This window comes from Sinocyclocheilus anshuiensis, unplaced genomic scaffold (genome assembly GCF_001515605.1).
Source record: "Sinocyclocheilus anshuiensis isolate Anshui unplaced genomic scaffold, SAMN03320099.WGS_v1.1 scaffold575, whole genome shotgun sequence".
NCBI classification, from domain to species: domain Eukaryota; kingdom Metazoa; phylum Chordata; class Actinopteri; order Cypriniformes; family Cyprinidae; genus Sinocyclocheilus; species Sinocyclocheilus anshuiensis.
Genome location: NW_015552573.1, coordinates 180,680 through 196,724, shown reverse-complemented (window position 1 = coordinate 196,724; position 16,045 = coordinate 180,680). Strand labels below are relative to the sequence as shown.

General features: G+C 36.0%; 1 protein-coding gene across 1 annotated transcript in view; it reads right to left on the bottom strand.

Moving 5' to 3' along the window:
* Positions 1-283: 283 nt before the first annotated feature.
* The window catches only part of LOC107665107 (serine/threonine-protein kinase MRCK alpha-like), a 75,883-nt gene continuing 60,121 nt past the window's right edge, over positions 284-16,045 (bottom strand). The window contains exons 22-36 of the mRNA XM_016455860.1: positions 14,513-14,590; positions 14,075-14,180; positions 13,856-13,992; positions 13,488-13,627; positions 13,313-13,394; positions 12,965-13,184; positions 12,223-12,285; positions 11,490-12,089; positions 10,399-10,496; positions 10,153-10,237; positions 9,640-9,763; positions 7,373-7,490; positions 5,931-6,048; positions 5,125-5,285; positions 284-1,743 (exon numbers count right to left, since the gene is read on the bottom strand). Coding sequence (XP_016311346.1) covers positions 1,612-1,743; positions 5,125-5,285; positions 5,931-6,048; positions 7,373-7,490; positions 9,640-9,763; positions 10,153-10,237; positions 10,399-10,496; positions 11,490-12,089; positions 12,223-12,285; positions 12,965-13,184; positions 13,313-13,394; positions 13,488-13,627; positions 13,856-13,992; positions 14,075-14,180; positions 14,513-14,590 — 2,262 coding nt within the window. The 3' untranslated portion in view covers positions 284-1,611. The remainder of the gene's footprint in view (positions 1,744-5,124; positions 5,286-5,930; positions 6,049-7,372; positions 7,491-9,639; positions 9,764-10,152; positions 10,238-10,398; positions 10,497-11,489; positions 12,090-12,222; positions 12,286-12,964; positions 13,185-13,312; positions 13,395-13,487; positions 13,628-13,855; positions 13,993-14,074; positions 14,181-14,512; positions 14,591-16,045) is intronic.

The window sequence follows — 16,045 nt, the reverse complement described above, 5'->3', positions numbered from 1 at the left end:
ATTTAATGCAAGTGTACACAAGAATGTTTTTTACAAACATTTTCACTGTAGCTTTCTCTATCTCACATTCCATGCAATTCACAAACAATTCACTCAAGAATTATTTCAAACAATTTTATGATAGTCTTGTTCAAACGACAATTTATGTATGATTGATTTGAGATAAATTTCACTGTGGAGACCTTGTGGCGAAATGTAATGGCAACCTTGTGAAGCTTGTATTGAATGCAACAATTTATGCAAGAATGGTTTTATAAAATTTTATTGCGAGTTGTGAATCTTATATTTAATGCGACAATTTATGCAAGAACGGTTTTATAAAATTTTATTGCGAGTTGTGAATCTTGCATTTAATGCGACAATTTATGCAAGAATTGTTTTATAAAATTTTATTGCAAGCTTGTGAATCTTGCATTTAATGCGGCAATTTACGCAAGAAAGGTTTTAGAAACTTTTATTGCGAGCTTGTAAATCTGGCATTCAATGCGACAATTTACAAGAATTGTTTTATGAACAATTCGCTGTGGCCTTATGTACCTTGCTTTCAGTTCAAGAATATACAAACCGATTTTATGAATGTGAATGTTTAATGCAACAATTTACACATCAATGTTTTTATGAACAATTTCACTGCAAGCTTGTTTACGTCATATTCGATGGAAAATTGTACATAAGAATGGCTTTACGAACAATTTACACAAAAACTATTCTTGTGTTTTATGAATGAGGCCCAATTTTTTTATGTAGTGTTCCCTTGCAAGTCTTGACAATTTTAGTGGAATTATGAAAAACTAGCATATATCTTGACAAAATAATGCTTAAATTGACATTTCTGCATAATTGACTAGAACCTTGACACGGAAAATAAAAAGGAAAGAAGACTCTCTCAAAGCCAAGTCACTTATTTAACAACAGAATAGTGTTGATTTCATTATATATTATACTCTACTTAAATTCTATTTACATTATTGAACTCAGAATCAATTCTTGAACTCTGACCTCTGACTGTGAAGGTCAGCATGGCACTGGAGGGTAGAGGCTGAGTTATACAGTAGTGCCACTCTATCTATTGGGGCTGAACTCAATTGAAGTGTTCATGTTTTATCACATGGATTGGAATGCCAGGAACAGTTTTCCATGATCCTCGATGAATGTTTTCATGATGTTTAGTGTTATGCGTTTAAAGTAACATCCCCCCCATTAAGACTTTTGAATGCATATTTTTTCTTGTGTTAGATGAGGCACACTTGTCAACAAACACTGATAAATTCGCGTTAAAGCTCTGTGTTTGTCATTTTCGACCCCGTCCACACCGGTGGTGGTAGGTGATAAGCTACACTCAGTGGTCTGTTCCCCCATCCAACACAGGAACAGGAACAGTGGTGATGGGTCCACTCAAAAGGGATGTAAGGTGCACAGTAATGTGCGTGTGTACAACAATCACACGTGTAATGCATATGCACACCAATACACGCAAACACACACACACACCTGGGCCCAGCGGCGTGTTTAGGAATATGATGTATAAGGAGTCGGCTCTCGGTCTCGGGTATATGCGTGACTTTCTCGGGGCCCCACAGGAAGTCAGAAGGAAGTGGGCAGGGGCAGAGCTCATGTCTCCCAGCCCAGGTGCTCACCACGCTCCAGAGACCGAGTCTTGCTCTTGTGTGGTGATGAAGGGCTCGGTGGGCTGCTCAGGTTGGAGCTGTTGGAGGCCGTGGAGTGACGTGGAGAGTCTGAGTCCTAAAGAAAGGAGAAGAGGGAAAAGTTAGTGACGAAGCTTTGTTTTAATTCTGTAGATTTTAAGTTTTCTTGGCTATTTTGGTCAAACATCAGTCTTCTCAGGCCAAAACTAATCCATGATGTGCTTATAAGCATGTTAAATAGAGATGTTCAAAACGACATTTTCAAAGTGAGTGAATTGTCAATGACAAGATGGAAGCTTGTATGGGGTCATGTGACCAGACACACATATGAGTAATTAGAATAAATACAGTTCAAAAGTTTTAAGTTAGCAAGATTTTTTGAAAGAAAGAAATCAATAGTTTTATTTAGTAAATAGGGTGCATTAAATTGATTGAAAGTGAGAGTAAAATTTTACAATGTTACAAAAAAACAATGCTGTTGTTTTCTTTCTATTCATATTTTTCAGAATCTTGAAAATCCTAAAGTCCTGAAATGCGTCAGTTTCCACAAAAATATTAAAGCAGCACAACAGGTTTCAACATTAGTAATAAGAAATGCTTCTTGAGCAGCAAATCAGCACATCATAATGATTAGAATGATCATGAGACACTGAAGACTGGAGTAATGATGCTGAAAATTCAGCTTTTGCAACATAGAAATAAATGACAATTTACAATATATTAAAATGGAAAAGTTATTTTAAATTGTATAAAAATTTCAGAAAATTACTGTTTTTACTGTATTTTTGATGAAACACATACAGCATAAGATACTTCTTTCAAAAACATTAAGAAATAATAATAAAAAAAACTTATAATAAAATAATAATAAAAGAAAAAGTGGTTTCTGCATAATATCGGGGACATTGCTCACTTCAAAAGATTTGATGTCCAACGGTAACTTGCCTTGAAATGTATTATTGAAGGTGCTGAATTCATTACAAGTATTGCTTTGAAGGCTGTAGTGACAGTGCTTTAAAGATGAGGAATTTTAAGAAACTTCACTGAGGTGGTGGTACCACGTTAAGTCTCACTGGTCTGCTATATCCAGTTAAAACCTCTATGAACCTGTGTCTCTAAATTCTTCTACTAAAAAAAGCAAAACCACTAAAAATATTAATACACAAAGAAAAAAAAATCAAATACTCAACATCACTAATTTCCTAGTTAGCTGTAGCTGTGACAATTTTGGTCCATCTGTAATATTCAAAGATAAATGTTGTAACTGTGGTATAAATATTCAAAAGTTAGAACTAGAGACCAAATTACTAGGGCTGTCAGTCGATTAAAATTTTGAATCTAATTAATTACAGGGTGCTGCGCAAACTAAATATGGCTGTGAAAATACCCCCAAAAGATAATTTAAATTAAAATTCTATTATTGTTTTAAATGTTTAGGCTACAGTGGCCTAACATAAAGTATGGAACATAAAAGAAAATAATTTGAGAAACATCTCAGTATTTTTTGTTCATGCAATGAAAGTCACTGGTGACCAAAACAGCTTAGTTACCAACAGTATTCAAAATACCTTCTTTTATGTTGTGCAAAAGAAAGTAAGTCATTCAAGTTTGAAACAACATGAGGGTGAGTAAATTATGACAGAATTTATATATATTTTTTTTTAATAAATGAAATTATACCCTAAAGAAGAAACTAAAACTACCAGCAGGTGGCGGTAAATGTCTTTATGAGTCGATTCGTTAAAACAGCTGATTCATTCAGGAATTACGTAAACGGCTCTGTTTAGTGAATGGGCTTTTGAATCATTGGTTCACACGATTCGTTCAAAACGCGGATTCATTCAGAAACTAAACATCGCTGTGTTGCTCGGAGATGCACAGCAGTTCTGCTGTGGCTTTATAGGTAATATTTTCGTTGGCAAAATTGAACAAAAACACAATATTGTGTCTAAAATATAGCACAATATTAACTTCTTATTTACTGAAGTGTTGTAAAAAATCACACTTGCACGTGTTCTTCGTGACAAAAACAGCACTCCTGTGATATTGCACTCGTTGCTGGTGTGATATGCTTATCATATGATATAAAAATGAGACAAAAACTCATACAGGGGCATTTTTTGCCCCAAAATCTTGAATTTTAGGGCATAACTGCATTTAAGGAGTTGTTGTCCTGAATCATATTGTCAACAGTCAACTGTATGAAATGTAAGATGACGTACCGGTCTGGGGGCGGGGTCAGTGTGTTAACTGCATTAAAATATTTTAATCGCATTATTTTTCATAACTAATTAACTAAGTTAACATGTTAAACTCACAGACATACAACTTACCTATCAAAATTACTAAAAATAAGACACTTTACTGCATAAAGTATGCATACTGCATACTTAAAATTTACTAAAACCGTATCTGAAAATATTCATCCATTTCCTTAGCTGTTGGCACATTTATTGGTTGACGTGATCATCTCTAAATACCCAAACAGCAGCCCATTAAATGGTCTATTACTAGCTTGAACCACCACAACATCAATCCTCCTCTACATAATATAAAGTGGATGGATAAAAGGTGCTACGTGACACATTAATGCTATTACTAAAGCTAGCAAACGCTGTACAATTCCACCACCTACACAGATCAAACACGCTTTTAACAAGGAGACAACTCAACTAACCCATTTCCTTCATCTGAGGTCTATGACGGAGCTACAGGGTTCAGATCTGGGGGAGCAGGATCATGTATGTTACCTTTAGCTTACTAAGCAGTGTCCTTAAAGCCCTTTTCAGATCAGGAGTCTTCTCTGTGGGTGACACTCCTGGACACTAAAGAGTCACACACAGCACCCACACGTCATTATGGAGTCAATGTGCTCACAGTCAAACGTGGGGCTGAGATGCAGACTGCGTGTGTGTGTGCGTGTGTGTGTGTGTGTGTGTGTGTAGGAGGAGTGTTAGCAGGTCAACACCGCAATCTGTGGATATGGTGTCACTTCACACACTCAACACATGCATATAGCGTGAGAAAGAGAGGATAGAGACCCTCCAAACAAATTTTGGCAGGTGAAACAGAAAGGATGCCTGTGTACTGGAATTGTATAACACACTTCTAGTGCTCTCTGTGAAGTTTTAGCAGTGATCAGCATCACAGAGAGCTCCAGGAGTGAAACTTTTACCTGCTTTGATCAGTCTGGAGGTCGAATGAACATGTTAAATCAACATTCACAAAAAGAACACTAAAATACACCTTTTGAAATCCCACCGGACTTGTCATTTGTAAAATCGAAACATTTCCACGTGACTACAGATCTAAGCAGTATTTATTTTATCCATAGAGAACCATATTTTTTAGCAATAAACAAGTCTAGCTTTTCAAATACATTAAGGTATTTTTAAAAATGTTTTCTGTTTTTTTAAATCCCTTTCAGAAACAAAGGCATCTGGAAAAGCGGGCACTGACAATCGTTGCTGGCACTGACTTCTCTGTCAAATTGGGACAGGGGAGCGTCACCCCCGCAGTCCAAGCCTCCTCCGGATGACAGCGAGCCATCAGAAGGTGACGTCATCTGCCGTTTGGTGGAACCGTAGCTGCCAACGTAAAGGTCCCGTCTCAGTGCACTGCCATTTTGAGAAGAGGAGCCTGGGATATGGAACAGACACTGACTTAAATTTGAGAACCTGAAAAGTTCGAACAACACTATGTCTGGCCCAATGTCAATCAATGCAAAATTTGAAAGTTCAAAAGAACATCTGAAAGTTCAAAAAGAGCATTCGAAAGTTCAAAAGAATGTTTGAAAATTCAAAAAGAATGTTTTAAAGTTAGAACATTAAAAAAAAAAAAAAAAAAGTTTGGAAGTTCAAAAGACAATTTGAAAATTCTAAATACAGTCTGAAAATTCAAAAGTTTGAAATTTCAAGAGCGAACATTTAAAAAAAAAAAAAGTTTAAAATAAGTTCAAAAGGAAATGAAACAGAACTTAGTTTTGTCAGTTCTTCATTAGCTGTTCTACATTCAGATGCCCCTTAACAACAAAATGACCTGTCTGACCACATGTACATGTCACTTATAATTTACTTTCAAATTATATTATAAATGTACCCCCAAATTGAGTTTTAGGGATATGTCCTATAAAACAGGCACTCTGTCCAATTTAACTGTTTTCTTCCCCTCTTAAAAAATGTCCATTTTTCTACTAATGTAATTATTTCCTTACATTTTTTTTCTTCAGCAGTACTCATTCTCACCCCTATATCTCTGTCTATGAACAGATATTTCAGTACTCACGTGTGCCCAGGCCGCTGCTGGCACTCATAGATCGTCCCGGTTCAGGCCTGGCCTTGCTGATGGAGGGGATACTGACGGATGCTCCCAGGACACCTCGGCTCTCCTGAGGACGCACATTCTGAGCAACAAAAACACAGTCAGAAAAAACCTCTTACATTACATATTACTGAAATAAGACAATCAATAAATTCACAAAGCAGGGGTAAAAAATTTACCAGTGTCACTGTACATGATCTTAAATTATATAGCGAGGGGAAAATGAAATCATTTTCTCACTTAGTTTTTGAATTATCTACATAAAACAAGCAGAATACACAATACTTCGTTCCCATGTATGAAACCCCATGAAAAAATAAACTGGGGTAGCTTATAAACCATGTCTGTTAGCTTTGAGGTCATACTGGCTATTTAATATTATTAATATTTCATATAAATATTAATATATATATATATATATATATATATATATATATATACAAAATATTTTTTATATTTCATATATATATAAATATATATATATATATATATATATATATATATATATACTAATATCCATATTATTTATATTAACAATATAAATTATATTAATAAAATATAAAAAAAAAAAGTATAATAATGCTTAAAAATAAAAAAATGAAGGGAGGGATGATTTAGCATGCAAGAATCAGACAGATTGTAAATTGAGAATATTACATGTAACTGTGACGCAGGCAGATAATTGGAACATAGATTTGTTTAAACAATATGAAAGTGAGCTAATGCGTGTGGGTATAAATTCATCCTCTTCAGAGAACAGATGGAGTGTGTCTGTGTATGTCTCTCTGGTCCTACCAGAGAGCAGATGGAGGCAGGGGTCCCAGGGGCGGAGCTGAGGGACAGGGAGTGGGAGGAGAGAGGGGAGGAGTCCTGGGACAGGAAGTTGTCAGCAGAGGTGACAGTCATGTGATAGACATGCTCAAAGCTTGTAGGGGTGGAGATGAGGCGCAGATGAGGAGAGGGGAGAGGAGAACCGGGCTACAGCGGAAACCCAGGAGGAGCAGATATAGAGAGAGAAATGGAGGAAAAAGAAAGAAAAAATATAGATGCATGCAACAGTTTTCTGCTCAGTAATGGTGTAAATAAGAAGAGGAAGAGGTGAGGTCATTTAAAAGACAACATGAAAACCAAATTGACCCTATTTCATAAATGTGGGTTATTCTAAAGGAAATAAAATTGCAATAACTTCTTGACCTGTGGAACTTCACATTAAAAAAGTCAAATGTGGTTTTATGTTGTCTTTTAAGCAAGCTCATCTATAAAACGCAAATAATAACAGTGAACATAATTAACAAAAGATGGCTCATGCTCATTAAAACAGCTCTTAGAAACAGATGGATGGAGGCGTAGAGAAGCGGGAGAAGAATATGAGAGGTGACGTTCTCCCTGCTGTTAGCTGCTCCTACCATTGGCAGATCTTTCAGGATCTGGATCCCGTCTCCCGGGCCCATATGAACCACATGGTTGAAGTTTGTTGGGTTGGAAATTAACTTATTCCTCATTTCTGGGTCTCTCAGCATCTCCCTAAAGAGCATAAACAATGCAGTGAGACCCACAGCACTGTCTCAAGAATAGAATTCAAGAAAAATTGAAACATGAAACTTGGATTACAATCAAGGCCCTTTCACACTGTACTGAAACGTGAGCTATCAAACTGTCTCAGTGTTTACCTCTTTAAATAGTCATATGATTTTCACAGAAACTTTTGCATGGTGTTTAGTCGCAAGGAATTGAAACTGTAATCATTTTAATTCCTTTATTTGCTTTTCTATGGGATTACATTTCTGCCACAATTCTGCGCGCGAAAGATCATATTTTGAGCGCGCAAAAGTGCGTTTTGCATGCGCGCGAACTGAGTTTTGTGGAGAAAATGTTTGTCTCACAAAGAATAATGTATTTCGAGCGCACGAAAATCAATTTAGCATTTAAAATAAGTTTTTGGATGTGTGCATACCTTCTCTTTTACACGTGCAACGGTTCACTAGCTTGCTCTCTTGATGCCCGCCCTCAGTGCTCTCTAAATGCCAACAGCTCGCGTGCTCAACACAACCCAGCGTTACAATATGCCATAATTCCAGCCAATCAGTGACGAGGCTGCTAAATTCTGATTGGCTGCCTTGACAACCAATCACAACATTCCTTGCATTACCTCGACAGCAGAAGAGGAAAAATAGAGTGCATGCATAATTATTATGCAAGTTGATATTCTGATTATATTTTTTTCCAAGCACACTTTACCAATTCCAAACGACATCAATCTTAATAACTACTATTAATCTTGTATTTAATAATTTATAATTGATATATAATTATTCATGAAGGCTGGAAGTGAAAAATGTCTTATATTCAGGTGTGCATAATTAAGCAGATTTTCTTTTACAGATAAAATGAGCCAAGAAAGAGATTTAACTCAGACGGAAAGTCAAAAATTATTAATTGCCCATGAGAAATATTCAAAACGCAAAATTGATTTTCGTGCGCTCTAAATACTTTTTTCTTTGCGAAACGAACGTTTTCTCCACAAAACTCAGATCGCGCGTGTGCAAAATGCACTTTTGTGCGCTCAAAATATGATCTTTCGCGCGCAGAATTGTGGCAGAGATCTAAGCCTATACTTTTCTAGGTTTCAGGTGTTTTTAAACAGCCAGAACAAACTTGTATGACATTTTTCACACATAAACTTGTTATTCATAGCGTAACAGGGCTACACTTTAAAAACTGACATTGTGATATTTTGTTTTTCTCTGATACATATCGCTATTTAAAAAAAAAAACTGGAATTTTAAGCAGATTAATCGAATAGCTAGATTTAGAATGAATTAATAATTTTAGGGTTAGGGTGATTTTGTTAAATTTTATTTTTATTTTATTTAATTATTTTATTTAGTTCATATTTGGGTTTACTGTTTACAATAACCATATCAAACCTAACAATTTCAGAGTTAAAAAAAAAAATCTGAAAATACTCTTTCCACTTGAGTTTTCATAGGCCACATTTCCACTGTTATTGTGATTACTGATTATAATATTTAGATTGCAGTATTATTTAATTAAAATAATTAATTAAAATAATATTAATAATATATTAAAACAATAAATATATAATAATACTGTAAAAAACATGTAAAAAAAATAATAAAGTTTCATTTTACAGTAAAATAAAAAAAATATATATATATTTACGTCTTAATTTCTCGTTTTTTTTTTTTTAATGGTAAACCATCAAACTTTATTTTGATGGGTTGCTGTTCTCAGATGCTGAAACACTATCATGAACTACATGCGTATAAATGCTGCACTTTACAGTGAAATCAGTAAACATATTTATTTAATATATTTACTGAAGCATATATTTATTTAATTAATGAAGATGGGCTGCACGATATATTGAAATAAAATTGATTTTGTCATATGGCTTAATGCCATTGTCAAATTCCTGTGATTTATTAATTAATTAAATTACTCGCAGCCTGCAAATCAATTTGATTTTGATATATCGTGTAGACTTACTTTGTAAATACGCAAAGAAGAACATGAGCTACATTAAACATTAACTAAATAAAATTATGATTAGTAAAAAGATTAAACTTTATCCCCAGGGTTTAGAATGGTCGAAATTGACAAGTTATCATTAGAAGTCATGATGGTTAGTGTTGTTAGGCTTGAACATCACCTCCTCTGCAGAACTCTCTCCTCCTCCGGCACGCGGAACGAAAAGCGGCGTTTGCTCGTCATACTGCGCACCATCTGTTTGCGGCTGTTATCAGATGTCTCTGGCACCACCAGCTCATCTCCCTCTGCACATCATTACACAGAACACAAAGCATTACACACATTTCACAACAAATTAAACAACAAGCGTCCATTAGGATGTACAACTTTGTTACATCACATATGCATGAGCTGATGCACACTATTCACAAGATGCTGCATATTAAGCCAGTTCTTTACATTGTAACAACAATATGAAATCAAAATGGACCCCATTCTCTTTCTAATAAATGCAAATCATTAAGAAAACAATCTGCATTCAAAATATTATTCAAAATGCATTAGCTTGGTTTTCTCTTTCTCTGAAACAACTTCTCTTTTCCTTTTCTTATCATTTATTTCCTGCTGATTATGCATAAATACGTGGGGTGGGAATATTCAGAACCTGGATGAGCAGCTGTAGGGAGCATCTCACCTGCTGTCTTGTTTTTAAAGTAGATGAGCCGTATGGTCTCCAGCCCCAGCAAGTTTAGAGAGCCATCAGCGTTCAGAGGATGAACCTGCAATGCAGGCAACCCACAGCTCATTAACACACCGCACTTTAATTTACCACCTGCTTCGATGTATATTTTATTTCATAGATATGAAAAACTCTCTCTGGAAGATGTCTGTCTTTCTTATAATGTGTTTTTTTATTTCTAAAGATAAATGAAAAATGTACCCTTTTCAAAGGCATCGTTTGAATCCACTCCATAGTGTTGACGTCAAATACATCCACTGCATTCTCACTATACACTGACAGATAAGGTGCATTATAACCTGCAAGACAAGAGTCACAGAAAACATTGTTAAAAACACTAACCTTAAGTGTGAGAAACACTAATCTTTACAAACACCACTAACTATTAAGCAAGCTTTCCAGGACATTTTCTGCTAATTATGTGCACAACATATGCAAATAAACAATCTTTATGACTGTCATAAACTATGAGCAAGCAATCACAACAATGCGCAAATTCTCAATTTGAGTACCTAGAATATCTAGTGTAAAATCATGATTTTTTTCCCATAAAATCATGTATTATACAGTATATTTCAAATATTTATTATACTATACATTTACTCAACTTTTTTTATTTATTTAGATAAAATATTTAAACTTTACATCAAAACAATCCAGAAATATTACCTTTGCCTACAATTTCTTTTTATTGTTATATATCATTACATTAGACTACACATATATCAAGCTAGATTAAAGTGATTATTACGTTTTGAATATGGATATTTTTCTTACAAAAACGCATCGATTCGCTACAGGACGCCTTTGTTCACCCCCCGGAGCCGTGTGAGGCACTTTTTATTATGGATGCATGCGCTTTATTTCACTTCTTTTGGACTGATGAACTGCAACACCCGCTGACTGGCATTAAACAGCTTGAAAGACCAAAGTCAATTTTTAATATAACTCGGATTGGATTAATCTGAAAGAAGGAAGTCATATACACCTAGGATGGCTTGAGGGTGAGTAAATAATGGGCTAATTTTCATTTTTGGGTGAACTATCCCTTTAATTAACTATACTATATTAGACTACACATATATCAATAATACAGACAGACTTTTTTTAAGCTAAAAGACCATAAGATAAATATATGTCAGAGCATAGTATTAAAATCAGGCTTGTGTAATGTAATCCATCATTTCAAGTGCAGTAATTTCATCCTGAACCTTGTGGATTGGTATTATCATACTGTAAGCAAGTGAACACAAGCCATATTAATCAGTATAGAAACACTGATGGTCACTCACGACATGCGGTGGGCGTAGCCGTCCACATCAGTTCCTGTTGTCGTGACCGTCTGCCCTGACAGTCTACGTACACACCGATACTGCTGAAGCACAAGAGCAGCTCTTTACTAGAGATCTCCACGGCGCAGAGAGCGTCCAGGCTCAGCTGCTCGATGAAGGCCAGGGAGTGATCGTCAGGGTGGAGGAGGTAAGAGGTAGTTCCATCCCCCTGAAGATTATAGTGCAGGAACCCGGACTGGAAGCCCACGCAAAGCTTGTCGCCCTGGAGACCCATCCACTGCACGGATCCCGGGACGAGGATATCACGCAGCTTCCGATGGCGTGTTTTGCTCTTGTTGAGCTCGTAGATCATCACCTTGTCAGGTTTTTTCATGGACACGAAGAGGTACGTGAGAGATCCTTGTCTGATCGTGCCCGAAACCAGAGTTTGGCAGCCTTTGGTCTCCGCTATCTTCTGAAAATCGGCCTCACGGTCATCCAGGGCCGCCATTGGGTAAAGCCGTACATGGCCGTTTCGGCCCGATATCACAGCGATCAACTGTTTGGATGGGATCAACTCAATCTGATGGACCTTCTTATTGTCTCCTACCTTGATAATCTCTGTGAATAAAAACATATAAACAGTAAGTGGCTTTGTATTAACATCAAAGAATGCATTAAGTCACCTATATATACAGTCTAAATGCAGCAGATAAGTACAGTAATTACAGATAAAGCTTATAATTACACTTACCATCTTTGGTAACATGAATAACGTACAACCCCTCCTCATTGCCCAGGGCTATCCTCTCATGATCTGCGGATAAATAGAAACGTAGTTCAAATAAACAGAAAGCAGAGTTTAATAAAGCTAGGCTGGATTGAAATTGACTAGTGCAGACTAGTTTGTAAATTGTTATTTTTTTAAAAGAGGATTTTTCTTACTCTTTTGAAATTCTAACATTCAATGTATTAACATGTATCATGTAATTAATAAAAACAATTCAGACTACCTTTATATATTAGAGCTTTTTTACTGTTTTGTCTTGCTTTTTAAAGAAAAAAAATCAATTACAAAACAACAATTTAAAAATATTTAACACTGAATATTTTTAACATTCTAGCAGACACTATACCAACATTAAATTATACACAATTTAACTTAAAATTAATAAGTTTGTAAAATAAAAATTTTTGGCCATCAGACCCCCTTCTTGAATCAGGCATGTTTTTTTTTTTTTTTTTTTTTTTTTTACAATTAAAAGTTCCGTACCCACTGTATATATACACACACACACACACACACACACATATATACAGTATATATTCTATGATATTGTTCTATGATATAATAATAATAATAATATATAACGAATATAGAATTATATTATATAACAATATAATTCTATAATATAATGAATAAAAATAAATAAATAAATAAACACACACACACAGACTATAAACCCAAGATTATTGGTGCATGAGGTTGACTGTACCTATAATAGCAGCAGACTGTGTGGATTTGATGAGAGGCAGTGCACTGTCATATGCTTCTTTAGGGATGTAAACAAAGCGTTCTTTCAGTTTGCTCTTCTTCAAGAGACGGTGCAGCTCGTTCAGGAGGCCGACCCACTTGGTTCTTTCCTGATCGCTGTCAGCCAGAATCAAGATGGAGCACTTTTTATTGCTGGATTCAGAGAGCTGTGATGCTGTCACCTGCAGGAGAGGAAGAGGAGGACAACTTTAAAATGTATCCCCTTTATTTATTTATTTTTTAATTACAACACAAAACTAATGTTATCAATATAAAGTTGTGTTAAAAAAATAAATAAAAAAATACTCACCCTAAAAATACAGGGAATGTCCTTTCTATTCGCATGAATGACATCTGATTCCAAAACTGAGCTAACAGAAAATTCCTCATCCCTGAAACCAAAAGACAGCGATTTAGCTGTCATGTAAACACAGAAATCAGAATCAAACATAGGCTCAGATGTTTGTTTTGAAGCCCTCACTAACCTCATGTCAATGACCTGGTTCACTATGACACCAGGCTGAGCAGCTTTGCCCTCTGGGAGATCATATAAGAAGAGCTTGAAGTCACAGACTACAGCGATGGCCCTCTGCCATCCCTTCTTCACACCTAATGGTTTGGGTACCTAAACGAAAAGATCTCAGAATTAGTTCTCAACTAATTGGGAACTCCTAATATATATCCAATACAACAGTATTATCTTTCACTGTTTTTTTAATTTTTTTTTTAATTATAAGATGAAGTTATACCTTTCCAACTTATGTCTGGTACATTTTGCAGGCTAAATTTGTATCTGATAATTGTTCATTATGATCACAAAACTTTCATGGGTATTTAAAATGAAGCTTCTAACCTTGACATGGCCCTCATAAGCTGTGCCGATGCCCTTCTGTGGGTCGATACCCAGCGGTCCTTTGGTTTGATCCGGTGGGATAGGACACACGGCAGGAGCTTTGTCCGCACACGTCACGTGACAGGAGAAGTTACAGACTGTAGAAGGAGGAGAACAAGGTGAATGCCAATCTTAACGCTATTTACCATAACCTCAGCCGCTGCTATAGTGACCTCTCACCTTCACACGTACAGCCCTGTCGGATAATTCCCACCATTAGAGACGTACACTGGTTACATTTAGTGGGTGTATTGAAGGTCTTCACCATGAACTGATGGGCTTTTGGCTAAAAAGAGAAATTTAGAACACTATAAATTACAGCGTATCACAGAATATAAGATTTGGCTGATATGAAAGTAGCTAGAATCGTAAAAAAAAAAGGTTCTTTATTGGCATTGATGGTTCTATGAAGAACCTTTAACATTCATAGAACTTTTCCAATGCACAAAAGGTTCTTTACAGTGCAAAAATATTCTTTAGATTATTAAAATGTTCACTGAAAGGTTATTTGGAGAACCCAAATTACTGGTTCTATGGTATCGCAGAAAGAAAAAAAAAACTCATCGATTCCTTTATTTCTAAGAGTGTAGGAGCAAAATAAACAAGTGAATTAATTACTTTAGGTGTGCTGTGACCAGAGCTACTGTATCCAGACCTCATGGGAGTTTGTGCACCTCGTTGTGGCTGATCTACCTGCTGGAAAAACAGTCACGGATATTAGTCACAACATGCTACCATTCTTAAAGTCTCTTTACCTGAATGAATGAATGAATGAATGAATGAAGCTCCGTTCTAAAACCTACTGATCTGCCTATCTAGACAGCCTTATAAGGCATCATAGGCATGATTTTAGCTACACAGTAAGGTGGTATCCCATGCATTTATTGTTGATAAGGCAATCCCAGAATGCACCTCGACAAGCAAAGTGTTAAGTTTCATCCACAATGGCAGTGGAATATACTAAGTTTCTAAGTCATTAAGTTTCAAAACAGAGTCTCAGCATTGCTAAAGGTCGTCAGAATTTGAGAAGTCACCTCTTGAGACTCCATATCACTTGTGGTGGAGGGTGAGCGAGAGTGGGAGGTGACCTGGGATCTTCCATCTTCCTCCCGGGAAGGTGTGTTGGACAGGCTGAAGTTATCGATGGAGTCGATCTATTGAGAAGGTTAGAGAAAGGAAATGCTTAGAGAACCGATCCAACCATACCACAAACACATGAGCAGCAGATGGAAAACACAAGGCATGCCTGCTAAATGTAACACAACAGGCTGTTTGAAAACACATCATGCACATTAGCAGCAATTTGACAGGACAAAGGTTTAAAAACATTTGCCAAGCCCAAACACCATGTCAATGATGGAACAAGAGCCAAGAGCAAAGCATAAATAATCATAAAGGAAATCTGAAACACTGCTGAACACAAACGCCACACGTCTTCTTCACAACAAGATTCACAAGTTTTAGAAACAGCAAATGTGAGTTAGAACTAGAAGTGGAGTCATCGGTTGTGGTATGGAATAAAACCTCCACTGGTAGTGCAAGATGAATAAAACAAAATATTGCATATGTATTATCCACAGAAAGTGACAGTTTGTAGTCCAAATTAGTGGTCGACCGATATGGGTTTTTTGACAGCCGATGCTGATGCCGATATCTTGGAAAGCAGGGTGGCCGATGGCCGATATAAAGCCGATATAATTTTGGTTCATTTTCTTTTATATTTAAGAAATTTTAAATCATTTGAAAATGGATTAAAAATAATTGTGTAAAATAAACATGCTTATACTTTAGAAGACAAAGCATTTTTCACAAATAAATAAATATTTAATAAAAATCTAATTATAAAGGAAGTAAACACTGTAACCAACAGGGCACTCAGTATTCTGGGAAGTTTGTGTGCATTTGAAATCTTTTTTTCTTTTTCTTTTTCCAAATAAAGCCAAGGTAACACTCATTTTACATACAGCATGCAATGAAAATGACATTAATATGACAGCGGGCAAATGCATAAAGCGCAGCATAATTTGAAATCACGAGTTTAGTTTGTCAATCGCGCATCTCCAGTCAAGCAGAACTCTCCTCCTGTCTGCATTCAATTTGCACGGACCGACCGTCACGCAGAGAACACGCGATCATGCAGGATACAAATGC